The 23,979-nt window shown below is 37.1% G+C and overlaps 2 protein-coding genes across 3 annotated transcripts in view; both read left to right on the top strand.

Annotated features, from left to right (window-relative positions):
- Positions 1-230: 230 nt before the first annotated feature.
- CAMLG (calcium modulating ligand) lies at positions 231-9,578 on the top strand. Its single transcript, XM_039334878.1, has 4 exons — positions 231-1,292; positions 4,428-4,879; positions 5,918-5,983; positions 6,273-9,578. The coding sequence occupies exons 1-4, from the start codon at positions 1,106-1,108 to the stop codon at positions 6,462-6,464; spliced, it is 897 nt and encodes a 298-aa protein (XP_039190812.1). The 5' UTR covers positions 231-1,105; the 3' UTR covers positions 6,465-9,578.
- Positions 9,579-11,343: 1,765 nt separating this feature from the next.
- Positions 11,344-23,979, top strand: part of DDX46 (DEAD-box helicase 46) — a 40,454-nt gene continuing 27,818 nt past the window's right edge. The window contains exons 1-12 of one of the 2 annotated variants that reach the window (XM_039334877.1): positions 11,344-11,499; positions 12,840-12,872; positions 14,339-14,452; positions 14,749-14,889; positions 16,902-16,998; positions 17,619-17,784; positions 19,008-19,159; positions 19,301-19,414; positions 20,326-20,491; positions 22,015-22,135; positions 22,580-22,755; positions 23,099-23,220. In XM_039334877.1, the coding sequence (XP_039190811.1) occupies positions 11,483-11,499; positions 12,840-12,872; positions 14,339-14,452; positions 14,749-14,889; positions 16,902-16,998; positions 17,619-17,784; positions 19,008-19,159; positions 19,301-19,414; positions 20,326-20,491; positions 22,015-22,135; positions 22,580-22,755; positions 23,099-23,220 (1,419 nt within the window). In that variant the 5' untranslated portion in view covers positions 11,344-11,482. Of the gene's footprint in view, positions 11,500-12,839; positions 12,873-14,263; positions 14,453-14,748; positions 14,890-16,901; positions 16,999-17,618; positions 17,785-19,007; positions 19,160-19,300; positions 19,415-20,325; positions 20,492-22,014; positions 22,136-22,579; positions 22,756-23,098; positions 23,221-23,979 lie in introns of both variants that reach the window. The other variant, XM_039334876.1, reaches the window with a different exon arrangement.

Here is a 23,979-nt window from a genome sequence, read left to right as displayed (position 1 = left end):
CCTGAGGACAGGACAAAAAGCAATGGATGGAAACTAATCAAGGAGAGAAGCAACCTAGAACTAAGGAGAAACTTCCTGACAGTTAGAACAATTAACCAGTGGAACAACCTGCCTCCAGAAGTTGTGAATGCTCCAATACTGGAGGTTTTTAAGAAGAGACTAGACAACCATTTGTATGAAATGGTACAGGATTTACTGCCTGAGCAAGGGGTTGGACTAGGATACTAGGAGACCTCCGAGGTCCAATCCAACTGTTACTCTGTTAAATCTAGCACAAAATCATTTTTTTAAAAAAAGCTCAATATAAAGGATGAAGAGTAAAATAATTTTTATGCCCGAATTAAAATAAATATATGCAAACCAAAGACTTGGAAAACAAAATCCTTGCCTAAGTACTGACAAGACCGTAATTAGGAGTTTATTAAGTTCTGAATCGAATTCTTTCATAGTTCGGTTGCATTATCAAAAATTTCTAATAACTATCCATGGAGTCTTATTACATTAAAATAGGCCTTTAATATTTATCACCAGGCTGAACATATAGCACTTTTCTAAAAAAAAAAAAAATCACCTTGTGGTTTGACTTTAGCTTAGCGGCACTATTGCCCGTTCCTTGCAAATATTTTTGGGATTAGAATGGAAAATAATTTTGGTACTTCCTTAATTATTTAGGGGATAAACCATCAACTGCCGCTATTAGCTGGCTGTCCAATTGAAATCCTCGGAGCCCCGCCTGAAGCAGCCCGGAGTTGATCATGACGAAAGCGATTATGATTTTCCTAACCGATGAGATCATACTCAACTTCATCCTTTTCACCCACTTCACTCCCGAAGCCTTTTCCGCCATCTTTGCTAAGGGTCGGCAGTTTCCGTACAATTGCTTTCAACTTGCCGTCGTCACCGCGCTGCCGCACTCGCTCTAAAAGGGAGACCCTCATCCAAGATGGCATCGCTCGTTTCAGCATCTGAAGGCGGTCCTCAAATGGCGCCAGCAGCGCTTGCGCGTTAGAGAGCGGCTGTCGGAGAGGGGCCTGGTGATTGCCATCGTATACCTGAGGAGAGAAAGCCTTGAGGTAGTCGCGGCTCTTTCGGCGACCGACGGGTCATGGAGCCGGATCTCGTGGAAAGAGAGGGTTGTGATAGCAGCCACCATGAGGGAGCCGGTAGATCTTCCCCACCGCTGAGCGGACTCACTGCCTCTCAGCGGCGGGCCGAGATTCGCCGGCGAAAGCTCCTGATGAACTCGGAGGAGCGGATCAATCGCATCATGGGCTTCCATCGGCCGAAGACGGGTGAGGACGGGGCGTGGCCTGGGATCGGGGGCTCCGGGCCACTGCCGGAGGGAGGAGGGGATACGGCGGGGGTCCCCTTTTCCTCATCTTCTCAAATCCTCTCGCCCGGTACTCGTTTGGTCATCCCCCGAGGTTAAAATCTGGCCTTTTTTGCAGCAAAACTTTATTTCCAGCAACACTGGAAACGGCTGACTTAGGTAGCGGCCAGATGTTTGGCGCTTCAAGCTCCTCAAATGTAGAAGGAGTCGTCATTCATGAATAATGGAAATATTGAATTGCTTTCTGATATATTTTAAAACCGTAATTTGTTAAATGGGACCAGCACAGTCAAATTGACTTGATAGTCTGTAAATAATTATACTGTAGGTTGTTCGGGAACAGCATTCTCATTTTGGAAGGGAAAAAAAAATCAAATTTGAATGGCTTTAATAAAAGCACAACATCTGTGAGTTAATCTAATCAAGGAAACCTTATATTAGTAAATAGCGTTTTAGCTTAATTGGTAGTATCTTAATTGCTATCTTAAATTTTAAATCAAAGGAGTTGAGATTTGTAAGAGAATTATTACATTTTTAGTCTTGCCAGTAGCAATGCGTGCTACGCTGAGGACACTGCCCTTGCAGCTGAAAATGCAAAGGATCTGCAAGCTGTAGTAATAAAAATCAAGCAAGGTAATCCTTGACTTGCAGCCACAACTGAGGCTAAAATTTCCATTGCTAAGCAAGATATTCATAAAGTGACTTTTGATCCATTTTATGACCTTTTTTGCCATAGTTGTTAAGTGAATCACTGCAGTTGTTAAGTGAATGATACGGGTTTTAAGAGAATCATATGAAGTTTAAATGAATCTGGCTTCCCCCCTTGACTTGGCTTGTTGGAACCCTGCTAGTGAACACATGACCCTGCGACATTGCAACTGCCATAATACATGCAGGTTGCTAGGTGCCCAAATTTTGATCATGTGACCATAGGGATGCTACAATGGTCATAAGTGTGAAAACCAGTCATAAGTCATAAGCTACAGTGCCATTGTAACTTCAGACAGTCACTAAACAAATGGTTGTAAGTGGAGGACTACTTTACCCTAGTGGAAAAATGGGACTAAAATATAAAGAAGACCAAGTTAATGACATAAGTAGAATAACCATCCTTAGAAGATAGTGCAGTGATGGATAGCCTCTGCCTTTTGACTCAACCATCAACAGTAAAGAAATCAGCAGTCAAGAGATATGCCACAGAATAGCAACCATGAAGGCCTTGGAAAATATGTTCAAATACCATGATCTGTCTATATCTACAAAGATCAGACTTGTGTAAGCCAACTTATTCCTTATGACAGAATAGGTTTCATTTCAAGATGACTTTATTGAGGGCTGGAGATGCATTAAATATGACTTCATTAGGTTTTCTAAGCATTGTTAGAGAATATCTTAATTCTGTAGTTAACAGGATGTGAGAATGAGTGACTAGTTGAACTCTCTAGGCCAGTGATGGCGAACCTTTTAGAGTCCAAGTGCCCAAACTGCAACCCAAAACCCACTTATTTATCGCCGGGTGCTAGATGGGCGTGGCCCACTGGTGGGCGTGGCTGTGGTGGTCATGGCAGACTGGATGGGTGTGGCCAAGGCGGGCGTGATCACTTCGATGTTGCTCGTGGAGAGGGACGCCTGTGGGGGCCCGGCAGGGTTGAGAGAAATCCAGGGGGTCTCTGGCAGTTGGGATGGTGGGCAGGAGGCTCATCCTGCGGGGTGAGGCAAGGCAGGACGGGGGTGCCATTCTCGCAGGGCAAGGCGAGCGCATGGGTGCCGACAGTGTCCGTCAGCAGCCACAGCCTGCCAGCCTCTTGACCGGTGCATTCTGGGGCTCCGCAGCCTTCCACCAGCAGTTCAGAGAAGCTGCCTCTGAGCTGGATGGTTAGCCAACAGCTAAGGAGGCGATATAGTGAGTCGTGCCTGGGAAAAGGAGAGCATGCGAGAGATGGGATGGAGGGGAGGAAAACCAGCTGTGCTGGGATGCATCCGGCCACATGGGACCTCAGTGAGTTAGTGGTCGGCTGATTGAAGAGGAACAGTTGCCATCTCCAGGGCATGGCACGTGTGCCCACAGAGAGGGCTCTGAGTGCTGCCTCTGGCACGCATGCCATAGATTCGTCACCACTGCTCTAGGCAGTACGTTACATGATTACCATTGATCTTTTAAATATTTTTCCAATAATAAGCCAATGTGAAACTAGTTGAGAGATGATTATTACAGGGGGGATTTACTTATTTATTTTGAGCAATTGAAAGTTTTGCGCCACTGTATTTTTGCACACAATATTGCTTTATAATGACATTTAGGATGTACATAGATAATTTCTGAGGCTTCTCATTATGATTAACAATGGAACATTTACTGTAGGGCATATGATTCTTTGAGGAGCAAGAAAAAATTGAGGGAATGTAAAAAAAAAATAAAGAATATGAGTGTGTATGTGTGTGCATTCTTTTATATTTCAGCAACTTTCTTCCCTTTCAGATTGGGATGCACTTCTAAAATTTATGCATAAATATATTTGCTAATGTCTCTGAGAGCTATAGATAAATGGACTAGAAAAAGTTATATTAATAATATTTAAAAGATTTGTTACATATGGCACAATTCCTAAACATATATTCTATGCAGAAAATATTATTGAACATACATACAATAAGATAGTCCTTGATTTACAACCATTCATTTAACGACCATTTGAAGTTATGACAATACTGAAAAGAGGGACATGACTGGTCCTCTCATTTATGACGATCACACTTCCCTCAGTGATCAGAGTTTGGGTGCTTGGTAACTGGCATATATTTCTGCCTATTTCAGTGTTCCAGGATCTCATGATCACCATTTTCCATCTTTAAGTCAAGGAACTCTTGTACTTTTCTGAATCTGTTGTGAGTATGGGCAATTGATAATAATATTTATATTTAAAGAAGTACACGTGGGAAAGAATGAATTTTAAATATGGTTATGTAGAAGACGACTCCAGTTAACTGAAGCCTCGTATCATTTGTTGACATCCTGTATTTTGTCTTACGTCTCTAAGAATTTATTATCAGCTTCAAATTTGTGGTATGATTTCAGTTTTTGTTCTGTTCTCTTTAGATGATGATACTCATTCAGAAACTAAGCTTCAGCTGGAACAGGATAAACCAATTTCCCTTCCTGCTCCTGTTTCCAAACGGGTTGTGCTTGGTGATTCAGTCTGCAGCTTATCAGGAATGGCTGACCACACAAGCAGCTTAGCAGAGCACAAAGGAGAGAAAATAGACTTATTTAGCAAAACTCATGAAGTTGGTAGTGATGGCAGCAGTGAGCTCCGGCAACGCAATCGAGGGGAACTGTTGGACGTTCCACAGAGAGCACCACGCCATGGATTAGATCAGTATTTATCAAGGTTTGATGAAGCGATGAAGCTCAGAAACCAGCTGATGAATGAGAAGCCAAGTCAAGAAAATGGAAGTGTTGTGGAGGAATTTGATTCCTTTCACATTTTTAGATTGGTGGGCTGTGCACTCCTTGCCATTGGCGTTAGAGTTTTTGTATGCAAATATTTAGTAAGTTTTTGTTTTTAAAAATATCTTGCTATTCATTTTCATTTCACTCCCCTTTTTTGCCTTGTTTGCCTTGCTCACAGGCCTGTAAAGTAGTACTTGTATGGGGTATTTATGCTGACCAATTATTTTCTCATGGCTAAGTAAATTCAGGTCCAAATCCATAAAACCATCTATTGTTTCTAGCAGTAATTGTTAAGAACTGTGTGAAAGTCTGTTCTTCAGAGCATCTTTACAGTAAGTAAATACAGGTAAGCCTCAATAACCACAGTTGGGACCAGATACTCCATTACTAAGTTATGCAGTCATTAAGCAAAACATCAGATGATCATGCCAGACTTACAATGTCAGTTCTACTATGATTGTTAAGTGTGGCGTCATGTGACCACAACTTGCAACTTACTGCCAGCTTCTCTGTTGTCTTGTCAGAATCCAGCTGTGAAGACCATGGGATGCTGTGACTGTTGTGAATTGCGCCATTTGTGAAGTGCCTGACTGGCAATGTAATTGTACTAGAAACAATGTCAGGGAATTGTAACTTATTATTGCACTTCATTCTTGATATCAATTAAGCATTACAAGGGGATGGAAATCCAGGGAGAAAGCAGTGGCTGTGTACTTTCTTTTTTGTTAACCATTTGGATAGTCCTAAAGCACAGCTGACAAACACCCCTTCAAAGTAATCCTAACTAATGCATTTTAATACTATGCACTGGATGCTCAAAGAGCTTTATATTGGAAATAAGCGATAGGCCTGCTTTTAATTATTGTTAATATATTAATATTTAATATTATCGTAGATAACCACCCTCCACCCATCTCTGTAGCAGTGACTAAATATACTTAATATCTGTGAGTTACTCTGAAATGCATTGTGTTTGATAGCAGCATTTTTAAAAAGTGCTTTTTCTTTTTTAATTTTTTTAGTTAAATCATTGAGATGTTCTACAAGAAATAGACGCTTTCTTTGAAAGCATCTGTTTGGTATGATTTCTCATGATTATTAAAGTATATAATTTTTTATTTTTTTTTTCTCTACAGTCAATATTTGCTCCATTCCTTACCTTACAACTTGCATATATGGGACTGTCAAAGTATTTCCCCAAGGTAAGTGTTTTATTAGAAAAAAACGATTCTCAACATTTCAAACTTGGAGTGACCAAGGGTGGAGGATTCACTTTAGTGATGACTGATATGATAGACTTAGAACTGGGAGACTCATGTTCTTAGTCAACCATAGAATTCTTTGGGTGATCCTAAGTTAATTGTTTCCTTTTAGATATTTGGAATAAGTTATGGGAGAAGAATAGGTTCTATAACATTTAAAATGAAATAAGATGCTTTAAGATGAAAATTCTGAAAAAAATAAACTTTGTTCTTTTTTTTTTTTGCACAGAGTGAAAAGAAGACAAAAACTACAGTATTAACTGCTGCTCTTTTACTGTCTGGAATCCCTGCAGAAGTAATTAGTCGTTCCATGGACACTTACAGCAAAATGGGAGATGTCTTTACAGACCTTTGTGTTTATTTCTTTACTTTCATTTTCTGTCATGAACTGTTTGTGTTTTTTGGCTCAGAAGTGCCATGATAATAGCTGTGGGATTCAATACATCAGCAGGATTATTTAGTCTTGAGTTCATTCATACCCCTCTGTAAATATACAAACAGGGTTAAATGTTCATCAGTTCTTTCTTCTTTCCTAATTCAGTGTACTTGAATTATAGCTATGAAGGAAATGCCACATTCCCAACTATGAGGGTGAATTATTACAGGTTAGGTTTGATATGTGTGGTCTCAAACATGGAAAACAGTAACAATGTTTCAAAAGTGGGCCTTTCCTGCTACTAAGGAAGACATTTGTTTTCTCATTAATTGCAGTTGCCACCTTTTACTTTAATATTTCTCGTTGGACATGAAACCCCAAGACAACTGAGGTGTTGTGTGGTTGACCGAATTACATTTTATGGCTTTGTTCCAGAATTCTTGTTTGTAGAACTTACATTGAAGCCCCTGTTAAAGAAAAGGTGGGAAAGCTATTTTGGCCAGTTCCTCCATTTCATGTGCCCCTCAAAACACTGGGATAAGTACCCTCTGCAACATCATATAAAATGGCACAGACAGTTGAAGGGGATAATAGGTAATGCTTCTCTTTCTTCCTCCCATCAGAAGCCCATGCTTGAATCTTGATCTTTTCCACAAATGGAAACGGATCTACTGTGAATCCAACCAGAATTATCTTTTAAGGTTATTCCTCTGTGTTAATGTATACCACTTCAATATACTAGTTCATATTTTTGAGCAAGTGGCATATGCTGATAAAAATGCTGATAAACTTCAGAAGTTTCTGGTTTTAGGAATGTAATTAGACTGGGTCAAATTGTTTTTTTGTCTTCATTACAGGTGGTAATGTTCTGTTAATATAGAAAGGTGAATTTAATAACAGCAGCGCAATCTAACTTAACATTTATATACGTTCCCATTTGAATTGAAATCTTGCTGTTGTTTACATGAATTTTGAATATGCTGCATTAAATGGACACTGCAGATTGAAAAACTGGTCTTTGGATTATTAGCCCTTTGAGTAGTTAAGTGTCACCAGTTTTATTCATCTCTGACTTTTCAGTCAATCTTAGATTTTTTTTCTTTGTACTACAAGTTATGTCAAGCCTCGGTATCTTATTCCATATATTTTCTTTTCAAAAATATGTGCATGTGATGTTTAGCATCTTTACCTAAACACCAAGGTATATTGCAGCTCAAGTAGGTGCAAATTAGTATTTTACCCCAATGTTAGTCAAGTGTTTAATATGCATAATATTTTAGAAAACAGCAAAGAATACAGTCTGTTTATATTAGAATGCTAATTTAAAAATATATCATATAAATTGGTTCTTATAAACACATCTGAAAACAATTACTTGAAGTATCTTTCACTAAACTTAGCAAAGATGTTCCTTTTTGAAATATTTTATTTCTTGGCCTTCTCCACAGTCAAGCCTTAACATAGTTTTAAAATTGGTAGCCTTTTTTGTTTTGTATTTATACAAGCAATTTACCACATGTTTTCATCTCACATTATGTAGCCAATCATAATGACTATAAATCATAAAATATGGCAGACTTTATTAGTTGATCTTAATTTGCATTAGATTTTATGACTCCGTTACGAGCTGAAGATGTGTCATGTATTTGCAATCCTTTCTTATATTACAGTTCTTCCCTACATCTTGTCACTTACATATATGTAGCCCATTCTCAGTACCCATAAGTGGTTCTGTCTTCCAAAGATTTGAAATTAGGATAGAAATTATACAGTGGAATATTTTTATTATTCTAAAAAATTACATTATTTTTTTCTTGGATTTTAATTTTTGAAGTGTCTGCTGTCAGGTAGCTTGACTTAACTGGAAATTTCCTTTGCTTTGTCTATGATTATTACAGATAATTTAATTTTACAGACTAAAGACACGGTTGGGTTTTTAAATATCTGATAGAAAGTTAAATTGGTTTTTCCTTTATAATGGACTCATAAGTTTCCTTACATTATAATTTCAGTGATTGCATTTACTGAACCAAATTTTACCACTGCTCAATGGAAAAAGTGTTTTGGAGAGTAAGTCATGGCTGAAATACATAGAAAGAAATGGGCATGTTTTGGCAATGCAGTCTCATTTAATTTAAAAAATAAATTTGTCTCTTTACAACATGAACTATGATGGAAATACTACCTTGGAAAAAGTCTATTTTTAAGTTTTTACTCTGCACATTTAATTTTTCTAAATTCCTATAATTCCTATTTTTGATGATGGACCTTCAAATATTGATAAAATAGCATAAATCTAAGATCTTGTTTGATATATTTTTACTTCGAAAAGCAGATGTAAAGTATACAACTATCAATCCCAACTCTTGATATTTTGATAGTATCTCAGGCATTTTTGCCCAATGCCTGCCATGGTAAATATGGTCCATTACAAAATTTCATTTCTGACAGTGAAATCTTATCCAAGACCCAGGTACAGGATAAAGTGTGTTTTTGGATAGTGATTCTAGAAGATGCACTCATTCCACAGAAGATAAAACAGATAAAAATAAGAAAATTAATGGCCAACACATTAAGATGGAAATCTGCATATTTTTCCCAAATGCCTACTCCATAAAAACAAAAATTTTGATGTTCTAAAACCCACCACTACAAAACATTTATTCACCCATCTACACTTTTTTTTAAGAAAAAGGGGTAGAAAACATGTCATAAACAAGATTTGGGTTTAAAAAAAATCAAATCTATAGGTACCACATTGAAAAATGTGTAAAATATCCTCTTAAATGTGGCTCCTTTCTAAGGAAATTGCTGGCATCACTATATTTGCAGGTTTTTTGGCATCCTTATTTTTAATATATTTTACGTATTTAAATGCAAATAGGAAAATCATTGGGCAGAGAGCCTGATAGTTTAAAAGTAAATTTCTCCAAGCACAATGAAGAAGCAGCTCTCCTGTGCTGTCTAAAAATACGTATATGATGAAAATAATAAGCTGCTTTGTGTGTTTCCTTTTCCACAATTTGGACTTTCTTTGTAAAAATATCACATTGTTGCAATTGTTGCATTGATTCTGTTAAATGCATTGAAGCTATATATGTTACAATTATTTATGCTTTGGTATTACTTGAATATACATTAAAATGTCTGCAAAGATCAGATTTTGTTAACTTTCCTTATTTCTGATTCTGGTTTCAAGAGGATTAAGGAAATAAATCAAACCTTTGTAGCTTAACTTAACATTTCCTGCCTACTGCCTGCTAGATAGAACATTTCCTGAATCTGTAAAACAAAACAAACCTGTTTGGAAAGTCTGATTATTTCTACATTTCTTCTTAAACTTGTTATATAAGAACAGCGTTATCCTTCATCTTCCATATGATCCATAAGAATTCATTCCTCAAATCCACTATCTACTTTTACTTGATGATCTCTTAAGGCAGAAGTCCCCACCTTTTGGGCACCAGGGACTGGTTCTATGAAGAAAGGTTTTTCTGCAGACTGGAGAGTGTGTGGTTTTGTGTGCTGCCTGCATCCCACGGATGGGATTTTGCTTGTTTGTGTGGACCGGTTGCAGGCATACCACGGCCTGGTACCGGTCCACGGACCAAGGGTTGGGTACCCCTGTCTTAAGGTGAATACCATGAAGATTCTTGAGAATATGTCACAGATTTTGCCTTGTCATGAGAACGCCAGACATTGCCAGAACTGACTATAATGGAAGAGTAAATTAGTAAAGATAGTCTATCTATGATTTCAGGTAAAACAGTGCAATTAGTTTTTTTAGAAAACTAGTTTCTTTGATTTTGTGCCATTTTAATACCAAACTTTACCAACTGTGATTTTTCCTGTCTGCCTATTGAAAAAGAGATAACAGCTTGAAAATTTTTCTGGACAGTTGCATATAATAACGTTCAGAAGGATTTGTGCGCTGAGTCCAAGTTTTTTGTACTATATTGGTAAAAATCTTCAGATCTATGATTCTAGTAGTTGGTCTGTGCAAAATGTTCTGATTTGTCGAATTAACATTAATTTCAGCTGGGTTATACATAAAATTATGTGAAGCCATGTATCAGATCCACAGTTTGGCACCAGTGTGGGACCAAAAAGAATGAATCTAATTGCAATTCCTCATTACAGTAAAAGAACTATGATTTTTGTTTCATGTGGATACATAGAAAAATAGTAACAAATGAAGACAACCTGGTCTCAAATCCTTGATTTTACACCACATGACACTGGGTTCAAACAAATGTGTTCTATGAATTGATCCACAGATTAAGATCCCATCAAAAATTAAGTGAAGTCAAGAGGACATTTCTTTTGCACTGTGGCAGGGTCCCAAATTGCCCAACCAATTGTCCCAACAGTATTTCGGTAATTCTTTATGATTAGTGATTTGACGGTGGGTTTTTGTACCACCTTTTTTTTTAACCGAACTAAGAGAAAAAAAATTGTTTCTGATCCACATTTTTAAGCCATAGTGGAGTCAAAACTGGGCAGAGAAGAATTGTTCCGATAAGCCACGCCGAGAGTCGTCATCAGAGATGGTGAGCCCAGGCAAATCCCTCAAAAGTATGAAATCAAGAGGATTCGCGTTTCATGTCGAGGATCTGATGTTTATGCTTTCCATTGTAGAACAAATAAACACGTGACCAGTTGGCAGCAGATTATGAATAAATATTAAAGCACAGGTATGCTCAGTTTTCTCCTAAAAAACATAGCCGGCTACAACGCGGGGTACCGTTGTCTATAGGCGAGTTAGTTATGGTACCTCAAGCACTCTTAGGACAAAGTTACCACCAGCTTAAAATTCCGGCGGGATACGCAGCCGCGCTGGCTGCAGAGCTCCGGAGAGCGGCTGCTGGTCGCTCCGCCGGGCAGAAGAGGCTGCTGTGGACCGGCTGTAGGAAATGATCTGGGCCCTCTTCTTCCCTTTTCGGCGTCGCTGATGCATTTCCGCTTCGCTCGGTTCTTGGAAAATGGTCGTAGGCGCCGCTTAGCTTTGAGGAGCCGACTCGGGAGAGAAAGCCGTACTTCTTCGCGGTTTCGGGGACGCTGCCATGGGTCGGGAATCGAGGTAAAGGGCGCGAAGGGGCGGCGGACTTCAGGAGCCGGCTTGGCTGTCGGTTTACTGCGGGCTTGCCGGATTTGGCCTTTCCACCGTACCTGGGGCCGAAGGGGAAGACGTAGGAAGGAGCCGGGGCAGGATAGGAGAAGGCCGAGGAACCGGTGGAGCCTCGTTGGACGTTAGAGTGGCCGCCGGATTTAAGAGTGGACTATTTATAACGCCGCGAGTTTAAACTCGGGAGCTTCAAAATAGGAATAAGCATTCACGAGGCGATTTGCAACATGGCTGATAAGGGCCATCCGTGTTGCCTTTGGTTTTGGCCTCTGGCCTTTTCCTCAATGGGCCACGTTCTTTCTCGGCCTTAAAGTCCAATTAGGCCGTCGGTCTAAATGCGACTTTTATTCGGACAAGTCTATTGTCACGTTTCCCCCGGCGTGCCTCGGACTGATGCTCCTTAAAAGGTTATGGCTTGTGTACAGTTGTAATTTGGGCTTCAAACATCTCTGTCGCAAATTTTCTTTCATTTGGCTGTTTCGTTCCCCGCGGTGGCTTTCCACTCTAATCCTTGTCAGTTTTGCACATTTATCAATTTATCTAGGATAGGCGAGTTAGGAGGGCATGTGGAACGATTTGTGATTGATAGTATTACAAGAACAACACATGAGAAGAGCCAGGTTCAGGAAAATATTGCCAGATTGCTCTTGGTGAAAGATGCTACTGCATTATTATTAAAAAAATTGCATTATTGCAACATCTTAATTCAGCAAGACTCTTCAAGCCCTTGTACTAACATTATTCTGGCATTCTTGCAATGCACTTTATATAAATATGAATATATATACAGGATATACGTACACATTAGTTCTGCTTCTTAGATTTCTTTATTTTCCTGTGCACTGAAGTATAAGGCTTAAAAATGTTGCATATGATTTTTTTATTGGTTGGGGGGTCATTCACAGCTGCTTGTCAGAATAATCGCATAAATAAATTTCGAAACAATTGGATCAAATATCTGAGAACACAAATTTCCACCATTTATGTTTTACTTCTAATAGTGATATCCTTCTTGAACAATTATTAGAATTAGGCTGTTTTGCAAATGTTGGAGCCTGTGCAAAAGGGAAATCAGTTGCATAGCACAATCTTAAAAAATATCCATGATTTACATGATATGGGGTTTGGTCAATCACATAATAAACTTGAAATAGCTTGCACAGAATACTTCATAGGGGAAGCTCATTATTATATAAAATAAGCTGGCAGGTTTGAACAGTTTCATGCTGAAATCATCCAAAAGGGATTTAGTAGAAGATATCACCTTGCTTACATAATCTCTCTCATTTCCTTAGATCAACAAAGCAACAGTTGTCCAAACAAAAACAGTAAGTTAATCTATTTAAAATAATAGTTTTTGATCTCACAATTTCTAAATACAAATATACTATGTAAATGAGTAATAATTGTATTAATCAAATAGTTGCCACCTCTTTCAGTATATGTGTGTGATTAATTCAGTTCTGATGTTTGTTGGGCTTTTCATGATGCTTTTTTTCTTTAGTGTAGGATGGTTTCCTATTTTATGTAAAGTGCCATATAGCATAAAAAGTTTCAACATTGTTCTCTTTTCTATGGTAGTAGCAAGCAACTGTCTTTAATTTCTCAACACTCTATGCTTTGCAAAAGGCTTAAGGCAGAGGTGTCAAACTGCTGTCCCGCGGGCTGGTTGCATCATACGGAGGCTGCGTCCACCCCAGCTCCGGCAATGCAAAAAAAGTTGCGATACGTCGTGACACGTCACATGACGAGTTTGACACCCATGCTTTAAGAGAATAGTTAAATAGGAAAGAGGATGGTTTTTTATTTTTTTTATTTACGTAAATCCTATATTTATATTTTGGGTACACTGTACTTAGCAAACTTGGCTGTACTTTAGAATCTGACTGTACTTTATTTGAGCATTGTTGACACATATCCTACGTATTCATATATGCTAGAGCTAAAATACATGCTTGACCAACACCTCAATAATTTTTGGCTGAAAATATATTCTTCCTCTCCTCCATTTTGGAGCACATCACTCTCACTTGAGTGGTGAGCAACATTTCTTGGAAGTTGTATTGGGCTGAGGAAATTGCTAATTATAGAGTTGTATTTTCTATAATTCTATCAATAACCTAAAGCATATTGTATCCTTCCCCAGAAATTAACAGTATTTATACAAAGAGAAAAGAGGGGGGGATATATACATATCAACTGACAGGAGATATATTTGTCTTTTCTTCGTGAAAAATTTATAAGCTACTTCCTTGCTATTACCATTGTGCCTCTTTAACTATTCCACTTATTATTTTGAATCCAGAAATTAATAGACTAGAATGTATAACATAATATCCTCTGCTTAACAATTTATATTTCATTTTATTTACTCTTAGAAGAATTTAGGGCTCCATAGCTAGTATTTCCCAGTTAGTAGTTTTAATGGTTACAATCAAGTTGATTGCTAGAAAACAACTATCCCAGAGAATCCCAGGAGTTTGTAAAGATTTCAGTCTTGGTCTCAGTCTCAGACTAACCCTTTTATAAGACTAACCCTCTTATAATTCTTACTGATTCAGTAATGAAAATACTGAAAATAAATGACATATTTTCACAGTATAGTTTGGAAGCATTTTGAATAATTTTAATCGTGGTCTTGAGCACTTGTTTATCACATCCGTTACACTTGAATTTCTGTATTCTTTGTGTTCACCCTTCTGTTGTTATATGACTGTAGGCATTATCGGAAGCGCTCCTCATCACGAGGGCGCTCTGGTAGCCGTTCCCGCAGTCGTTCTCCATCTGACAAAAGAGCAAAACGTGGAGATGACAGGCGCTCTAGGAGTCGAGACAGAGACCGCAGGCGTGAGAGATCGCGGAGCAGGGACAAGAGGAGGTCTCGGTCGCGTGACAGAAAACGGGTGAGGTAAGTCACAGCCTTTAATAGACTCCTGCAAAGAAAATTTCTCAGTAAATGCTGGACATTTTTCTAAAAAGGTTGATGACATGAAGAAGGAATATTCTTTTGCACTTTTACAATTTGTCAGTGTAAAAATTGGCTTTGATTCTTAATTCATTAGAATTCATTGTTCCTTTATTGGAATTCATCGTTCTTTTATTTTCTGAAATGAGTATTTTCTACTTCCTTTTGCTGAGTGATGTCTTATGAACTAGAAAAAAAATATTTCACTTAAGATTGTACCTCACATCTGCTTTGTACAGGCGCTCAAGAAGTAGAGAGAGGGAAAGGAGTAGAGAGAGAAGACGATCACGCAGCCGAGAGAGAAGACGATCTAGAAGCCGAAGCAGAGGCAGACGGTCTCGCTCTTCCAGCCCTGGCAAGAGCAAGAAAGTAGAAAACAGGTAATTGAGTGTATGCATTTTTTCCCTAAGTCTAATAATATAGCTGTTGTTATGATCATATTCCAGCTATGACCTTTTATTGTGGAATGCTGTTTGCATATCGTATTTTTATATGCCGAAAATGTCTTTTTTTGCTACATCTGGTTCACTATATGAGAGTGTCCTTTTGGTACACTTAGTTTTATGCTTATTGTGAGTACAGAAATACAAATCAGGGTTTCTCAACCTTTTTTTGCCTGCGGCCCCCTTCCAACCTTGATTTTCTCCTGTGGTTCCCCTGTCCAGGTCCCATTACCAATGAAAGAAGATCACCACTTGCACACTTGGTTTGTAAACAGAATATATGTTTTTATTTATAATAATTTTAGTAGTGTAGCACACTCCCTTGTTTGCTGAGAGCTTCCACCATCTGCCAAATAAATAGGCTGACAATTATGCCCAGTTCCATGTCTTAGATACAGACACAAGACAGTAAATGGTGTGTTTTCATTGTCAACAAGACAGTATTTACCTTGCTTTTTTGTGGCCCCTTGACATATACCATACCCTTCCTTACATATTTTTCTCCTGGTGGCCCCTTGAAATATCATGAAATATCAAGGGGTCACCTGGTGAAAACCACTGGTATAATTGAATAGAATAGGGGAAAAAACACCATAACCTTACTCATGAACTGCAGTCTGGAACATTCTGCAATATTCTCTGATCTTTGGAATGACTGTTTATGAAAAAGGAACTTAACTAACTAATCTATGTACTATTGTTAGACTTCTTGCTTACACTAATCACATATTTGATGGTAAATCCCATTGAACTCAGTGAAACTTGTGTGTTTGTGTCCGGGGGGAGGGGGATATAAGTATATATAAAGCTGTTTCTAGGCAGATTTTGATGCATTTAATTTTTTTAAAATCAAATGACCTAAGTGTGGCTAACTCTGCATTGGATAGAATGGTCACCTTTTTTGTTCCTAAGAGCTAAATTCTGTCTTCAAGAATTTTATTTTATCATCTACTCAAAAGAAAGAGAGAAAAATTTCTCTTCATTTTCAATTTTTGATTAATTGCAATTTAAGATTGCATCCAAACTTTAAAAACTTTTTATACAAAATAGTTGAAGGCAAAGGTATGTATGGAATACAGGTAGTCCTTGTCGTGACTGTAATTGAATCTGGAATTATAGTCATGTCATTGTGGTTTTAAGTTGAGGAATCACATGACTGGATTGAAAGTTATAGGGTCGTTAAGCAAACACAGTGATCGGAAAGCAAATCCATTTTCTGCTGTGGGCATTTTTTGCAGGGAACCAAAAGTAGATGCCAGAAATTAGCAAAACAAAATCCACAAATTGCAGCCATGTGGCCACAGTATTGCAAATGGCCATAAAGGTGATCTGGTTGCCAAGTGCTCAAAATGCCATCACAATCACTACAGAGATATGTATATGCGGCTGAGGTAACATCAAAACTGGGTCATAACTAGCTCTGGGGAAAACCATTGTAACTTTGAACCATCGTTAAACAACTGGTCATAAATTGAAGACTGTATTTTCTCAGTGCGTACAGATTTAACACCTGCAATTTTTAAGCATGAGTATGATATTTTCCATGGGTTGTACAGACTGTTTTATATGTAAACTATGAAAGATTTGGGCAGCTGTATTAAGCCATGAATATGCTGTCTAAATGCTGCCAGAGAGAAACTAATTTGTTCCAGTTTTAGGGAAGCATAATTTAAAATTGGCTTATTTCCCTTACCTGGTTTATAATAAATAAGTTTGTCTAGATATAGACATAATACTAAAAATTAAAAACTGAAATAAAAGCGTCTTGCCTGCATGTGCCAGAAGGGCAGAAAAAAGAGTTCACAAACTTAAGACTCATTTATTATATTCAGTTTCATTTCATTCAGTGAAACAATGTATAATAAAAACTATTGTTTCTGTTCATCAGTATTGTCTGTCAGGAGAACAGAAAACATTCTACAATACGCAGTGGTTTCTATGTCTTTCAGATCACGCTCTACAGAAAAGACAGAAGGTGTGGAAGTTAACAAAGACAAGAAAAAAGAGAAAGAGGACAAGGAGGAAGAAAAAGATAAAGATGTAAATGTAAGTACAGAAAGAGTTCTAAGTGTATAAAGAGTAACAAACCATTGTTAAAACGATAATTTTGAAGGTTCTGCAGAGTTTCTTAGGTTTTAATGAGAAAGGGCACAAAAAACAATTATAAAATATGCATCTGTTTTAAAAGTTTCTAAGGGGTGGAGCCAGACAATAACTGATTTCATAATTATATATTTTAAAATCCTAATAACTTGCATTGTGTGTCGTTAATTACACCCTGTTAACCTATTTGATCTTTCTGGCATTTGTTACTTATTTTTGATTATCTTTCAACAAAACCACGTTGCCTTTTAGAAAGACAGGTTTTTCTACCTAATTTGTAAAGAGCTCCTACTTTGCTTCTACCCATACTAGTTGATTTAACAAAATAGTTGTATATATGTATTTCCTTTTCCTTTGCTATTCACTAGTCTAGAATGTAGTTTTACCACATTTTAGTTCTACAGAAAAAAAAGTTCAGTTTCTGAAAAAGTTGTACTGGATAGAATTGATAATCAGGTTTTCACTAATTGTATGCTTCTAGGATCTAAATCAGTTTCACTTCTCTTTAAGCCATGTTAGAAATTGGTTACTACCTTTTGGATGATATTTTTTTTCTGTAATAGAATTTTGATCAAAATAAATTGGAAGAGGAAATGAGAAAACGAAAAGAACGAGTAGAAAAATGGAGAGAAGAGCAGCGCAAGAAAGCTATGGAAAATATAGGAGAACTGAAGAAAGAAATTGAAGAGATGAAGCAGGGAAAGAAATGGAGTTTAGAAGATGATGATGGTATTAATGTCTTTATATTAAAATGATTTGTGAAGAAAGAGGCTATGTTCTTTTGAACATAACTGAAGACAGTATGCCACAGTGTTTCTTAAGATTGTGCATGAAATGGGGAAAATATTTTGTTTCAGCCTTTTGCTTTCTAGAGATTATACCAAATTGTTTTGGATCAACATTGGTTAGGCAACTGAAATTTAAAATGCTTTTTGTTTTTATGGATTTGGAATGAAACAAAATCCAGTCAGGATGAGTTGAACAAGTTTACTTGTTCACTTCATGTCTCCGTTTCTTCACTCCTAACTTACCAGCTGCTGATGTCGTAGTATGGCTGATTGCACCAGCCTGCACATCCCTGTCTTAACTTCCCAACTTCTCCTTCCCATGCCTTCTTGAAGCTTGGAGTTTTTAAATGCTTCTCTCAAACTATTGCTTGTGGAGCAAACCAGTCCTACACAAATGAAAACATCCCAAAGCTGCAAGTTTTGATTCCCAAGCCATCTGAAACTAGGTGTTCTGTCCATAGAACACTTTATGCATGCTGTTTTTACACTTTATTTCTTATGCACTGAATCTGTATTTTGTAGAGAACTTGAAAGTGGGTCCATTTTATTCTCGAGACCTCCTTGATTTAGTTTTATTAGATGACAGTTAAGCAAGGAGCCGCTGTGCCAAGAAGACCCAAATTCAAGTCCCCAAAAGCTCACTGGGTTATTTGAAGACAGAGACATGCTCTTAATACAATCTACTTCATAGGGTTAATGTAGGAAAAGTTGGAAAGGGGAATGTGTTCACATGACCTTGAGCTCCTAAAAGAAAGATAAAAAAATAATTAAAAAATATTTTGGGTCTAAAATTTTATTGCTCACAAACAGAAATGGAAAATAGCACTAGAATTTGATTCAAAAACATGTAGCAGTATTGGCTTTATAGAAGCAGGCCTATAAAAATATAAAAGTAACAGTCTGAAAACAAACAATGGTTGTGCATCTATGGAGAGATAGAAGTTGAGTCTGTTATTTCATTTTTTTAAAAATTGTATTTAGTTTTATAGGTAGAAAAAGTAAAAACTTCCACATTCAGTAGTTAGACTGTGCAGAAAATCAGTGTCACTATTTATACAGAAAAGAGTCATTTTTTACCATCAAAATGTATCTAGGGAAGTATGAGTTACATATGTATAGACAGATTGTATTCCAACATGTTTTTAAAAATATCTTTCACATTAGATGACGATGAAGAAACTGCAGAAGGAGAAAAAGAAGGTAATGAAATTGAAGATGAAGAGTTAGATCCACTAGATGCATATATGGAAGAAGTAAAAGAAGAGGTCAAGAAGTTTAATATGAGAAGTGTAAAAGGTGGAGCTGGAAGTGAAAAGGTAAATTGGGTTTGAATAGTTTTTTGAATATTATGATACATAAATTCAAAATTAGAGTATTAAAGTAATTCATCTTCCTGAGTTGCTTTGTATGCTTCCAAACTCAATAAAATGCCCCCCCCCCTTTTTTTCATTTTAAAGAAATCGGGTCCAACAGTTACAAAAGTAGTAACTGTAGTGAAAACCAAAAAAGCTTCTCCAGAGACTGAAAAGAAGAAAGGAGAACTCATGGTGAACGATCAGGATGCAATGGAGGTAATTAAATTGTGTTGTATTATTTCATGTGAAACTCCAGGAAAAACTATGCGTTTTAAGAGATGGTTAGTTTCAATCATGGGAATAATTTTATTTTGTTCAGTTTCCCAATCTATATAATAATGAACATATTTGCATTGGAATCCAATAATTTGTTTTGTTGTTACTTTTGTATTGTGAATGCTTAAGATTTATACTTTTTTCAAAGTGAGGCATTCCTGAAAGGGAGCAGAAGGATTATGCTCACCATAATCTGAAATACTGTTAGTATTATGAGAAATGAAATTTTACTGCACAGGCTACTCATGTTCCTCCGTTGGTTAATGTAACTGTAGAGAGAGCAATTGAAGAGCCTGTATGTTTCCCCTTCTAAAAGGGGAGCATGTGTTGAGTGCTTTTTTCACCATAGCTGCCAGGACAGCTCTCCTTAGCTTCTGCAAAATGGGTCATTACCCAGTAGCCATGTGGAACCATGGTGGTGAGACAACACGTAGAAATGCGACAGTGGCAGAAAACAGTTATAAGCAAAAACAGAGAGGTGAGACACGTAGTTTTCATAGTAAAAGTACAGATACCAAGGGAGGATAAATCTAGTAATTCTGTAAATTTGGAAGAAAAGAAGTACGCAAGCTAACTTGGGAAAATGTACTTTGTAAAAGGCAACTGAAGTTTTAAATATATAAGTTAATTAAATATCTAGTGGGTCGATGTAACACAAGTTTCATAATGAGAAAATCTCTAAACCATTACTGTCATGCTGTTGTAGTTACTTTGTTGGTTTTTTTTTTTATTCTCTGGTTTTATAATGTGTAGCCTTGTAGAATTTCAAACATTTTGAAAAAAATATAGAAATACTTTGCAGAAAAAAAAATCTCCCTTAAGATCACTTTTCCTGCTTTGTTACTCACCAGTATTCCTCTGAAGAGGAGGAAGTTGATCTCCAGACTGCACTGACAGGTTACCAAACGAAACATAGGAAATTGCTGGAACCAGTGGATCATGGGAAGATTGAATATGAGCCTTACAGGAAAAATTTCTATGTTGAAGTTCCTGAGCTAGCCAAAATGACTCTGGAAGGTAATAAGCAGTGTCGGAGAAACTGATACTAAATTCAGTAAATTAAATTGTGAGATATTGTGAATTGGGTTCATCTCAAGAAAGTTGCTACTTCCTCATTAAATTAATTCCTCATTAAATAAGGAAGTAGCAGTTTCTTTATCCCACTAGTCTGGTACCTCTTAAATTTTTCAGGTTGGAAGCTCCTTGAACAATGTAGGAAGCTGCAGAGAATCCTCTACACTCCTCCTGTCATCTACTGTCTTTTCTGGATTGTCTGTCTTTTTGTTGTGTTGTAATACAGTTTTTCTGCAGCAGCTCTGAACTGTGTGGACTTTAACTCCCAAAGTTCCTCAGCCAGCCAATATCTCAGCCAGCATGCTGGATGGGGAATTTCGGGAGTGCAAATCTATACATCTTAGAATTGCTAAGGTTGAGAAACATTGGTCTAATAATAAATGTATTATTATTAATACATGTGGTATATTTCTACACCACAACTACAGATTCCTGCTCTTACATGTGAAAAGATTATTGAGAGTTTGCTTTCTTATTAAACAATATAGTATGGAGAGAGAATTATTATTCAAAGTGATTTGCTTAGTCTCAGCGTTTTAAAAGCTTCCAGCAGTAATTGCAGTCACGTGAAATGCAAAGCCAAGATTTTTTTAGCATCTAATGAAATGACAATAGGGTCAAAAAAATTGGAAAAAATAAATCTTCCCATAGCCAGGAAGCAGAGATTCATGGATCTGCTTAATATTTGATTCTTTTTCAAATCTAACAGGAGAACAAATTACTTCTATTGAAAAACAGTCAGAATGTTTTATGAAGCCATTAGTTTGGATTCAAAATAGCCATTCCACAAACAGGCTTCTTTCTTGTGTACTATGAGCCATCGGTTCATACGATTTGGAGCCTTTAGCACGTTTTCCCATATTGGAACAATAAGAGTCAGCTTGAGATCCTTGCCCACAGCTTCCTTATTGAAGAGCCCAAAGTAGGTGCTTTCTCTTCTTTCCTGCCTAAGTCCCAAGTGCCTGCTGCCCTAATAAAAATATTCAGTTTTCCTTCTTCTTAAAAAATAGAGTATGGAGAGAGAATTATTATTCAGTGTTATTTGTTTAGTCTCAGAGTTTTAAAAGCTTCCAGCAATAATTGCAGTCACATGAAATGCAAAGCCAAGATTTTTTTTAGGCATTGCTTGTGCAAGCCATAAGAGAGTGTTTACTTATCCAGAATCAATCTAATTGGGTTATAGTTTACTGTGGTCTTAACCAGGCTAACAGGCTAATTAAAAAGCAGCTAAATATTATTTTGTATTACAAAAGAAGATGCACAGTGGTTGTAGATAATGATGCTGATTGCATGATTTTCATCACTTTTATATTAATGCGTTGTTGCATATTGCTTGTAAAGATACCTCAATATGCCATCTTGTAAAAAAGTGATCAAACATTAAGTAGCATTCGTCATATAGAAGACACATTACTAAATGTCAACAAATGAGTGATTCATATATTAATTCAGGTTATATGTTGCAGAGGTAAATGCATACAGACTGGAAATGGAAGGAATTACAGTCAAGGGTAAAGGATGTCCTAGGCCGATCAAAACCTGGGTCCAATGTGGTATTTCTATGAAAATCCTGAGCTCCATGAAAAAGTAAGGAAGCATATGGAAATAGATAGTTTATATATATTTTAGGATTAGGTAAAATTGTGAAGTGATTTGTAGTGTACAGCAAAAATGGGGGATGCAGGGCTTCATATATTGCTAAACACCTATTAGTTTCAGTCAAGTATTTCATAAGGCAGTTTCTGCTTTACAAACCCACATGCCAGAAATCAGGAACTTGTGATCCTTCAGGTGTTGCTGAAATATAATCCTCAGGATCTCTTAGGCTTGGCTGCAGTTTCTATGAATTACAGCTTGACATCATCTAAAGGTATCAGAATATGTAATAGTTCCTAGTATTTATCACTTCTTCACTTATCTATAGCTGTACTTTCTAAAATATGTGATATTAAAACTGAAAATCGGTACTTTTGTAGAACCGTATATGATGTTGTTCGTGTCCATAAAATACCTTTTTATTTCTTTTTTAAGACATGGCTATGAAAAGCCCACCCCTATTCAGGCCCAAGCTATACCTGCAATTATGAGTGGACGTGATTTAATTGGCATTGCTAAAACAGGAAGTGGAAAGACTATTGCATTTCTGCTGCCCATGTTCAGACACATCATGGATCAGAGATCATTAGAAGAAGGCGAAGGTCCAATAGGTACGGATGTTGTTATTAGTCCAATCACTCATGTAAAGCACACACTTCTAAAATGTTCCTAAAAGGAAACAAAATACAATCATAAAACAGCTTTTGAAACAATGAAGAGCACAAACTACTCAATTGAAAATGACCACAGTTTAAACTTCATGCTGGGAAAAAAAATGGCGATGGTTGTGCTTTAGTGGAAAGAGAGTTCTGTAAAGTATAACAAAACACGGCCTTTTTTCTTGTCAGTACACAATGTACAGAAATCTTTGAGGAGAGTCTCAGTTTTATTGAAATTGCTAGAGTGTACATGATGAGGGCTTTTGGACTAAAAGTTCTGGGTGTTTTTTTCCAGCTGTCATTATGACACCTACTCGAGAACTAGCTCTACAGATTACAAAGGAGTGTAAGAAATTCTCAAAGACCCTTGGGGTTAGAGTCGTATGTGTATATGGAGGAACGGGAATAAGTGAACAGGTATGTTATCAAACTTACATCATATTTATAGAATCCAGGATTGCCAGAACTTTTGATTCAGTCTCCAAAAAGTGCTTTGGAGCATGCAGTACCAATGCAGCACCTGTGTGGAACATTTTAAATAGCTATACCTTTTCCCAAGATGAACAGAAAGGCAGCCACCTGAACTTTGGAAAATAAGGTGACATACTGAAGCATTTTTCATAGATTGAATCTGAAATGCTGAAAAGCTGTCATAGGATGATGGATTATATTGCCATCTATGTGATAAACAACGCTTGCCTTTTTTGCAGTCAGGTTTGGCAGTTCCTTCATAATTATTGTGTTCTGTGCTTAAAAGTATTGGACTAGATACCAGAAACAAATCAACTCCTGCAGTAATTTTTCCTGACTGTCCTCGTATCTGCCATACTTCCTCAGGCTGCTTCTGATGGTTAAGAGATATAGGAAGGCCTAGATAGATAGTGCTTTATTATCAGAAAAATTTTCTTTCTCTAGAAACAAAAATAGGCTTTTTTTTTCAAAATAATCAGATTATTTTTGAATCTGATTCCAAAAATATGCTTAAATTACAAATATAAATATCAGGCTTCTCTGCACTCTTTAACTGATTCTAGGAAAAGACCCAGCTGCCTTGCAGACAGGGGCAATGTTTGCATTTCAAAGTACCATTTTCAAATTGAATCTAAAATTTGAATGCACAGTTTCACTATGTATATTCACAAGGGCTGGAAAACATACAGATTTGTTTTAGCCAAC

This window comes from Crotalus tigris, unplaced genomic scaffold (genome assembly GCF_016545835.1).
Source record: "Crotalus tigris isolate CLP2741 ecotype Arizona unplaced genomic scaffold, ASM1654583v1 scf7180000017638.2057652, whole genome shotgun sequence".
Lineage (NCBI taxonomy): Eukaryota > Metazoa > Chordata > Lepidosauria > Squamata > Viperidae > Crotalus > Crotalus tigris.
The sequence above is the reverse complement of the archived record's forward strand: the minus strand, read 5'-3'. Positions and strand labels throughout refer to the sequence as shown.

Coding starts and splice junctions, on each gene's coding strand:
- CAMLG (XM_039334878.1), top strand. CDS start 1,106: ATGGAGCCGGATCTCGTGGAAAGAGAGGGTTGTGATAGCAGCCACCAT. Junction 1,293..4,427: donor CTTCCATCGGCCGAAGACGG/GTGAGGACGGGG, acceptor TGTTCTCTTTAG/ATGATGATACTCATTCAGAA. Junction 4,880..5,917: donor TTTTTGTATGCAAATATTTA/GTAAGTTTTTGT, acceptor TTTTCTCTACAG/TCAATATTTGCTCCATTCCT.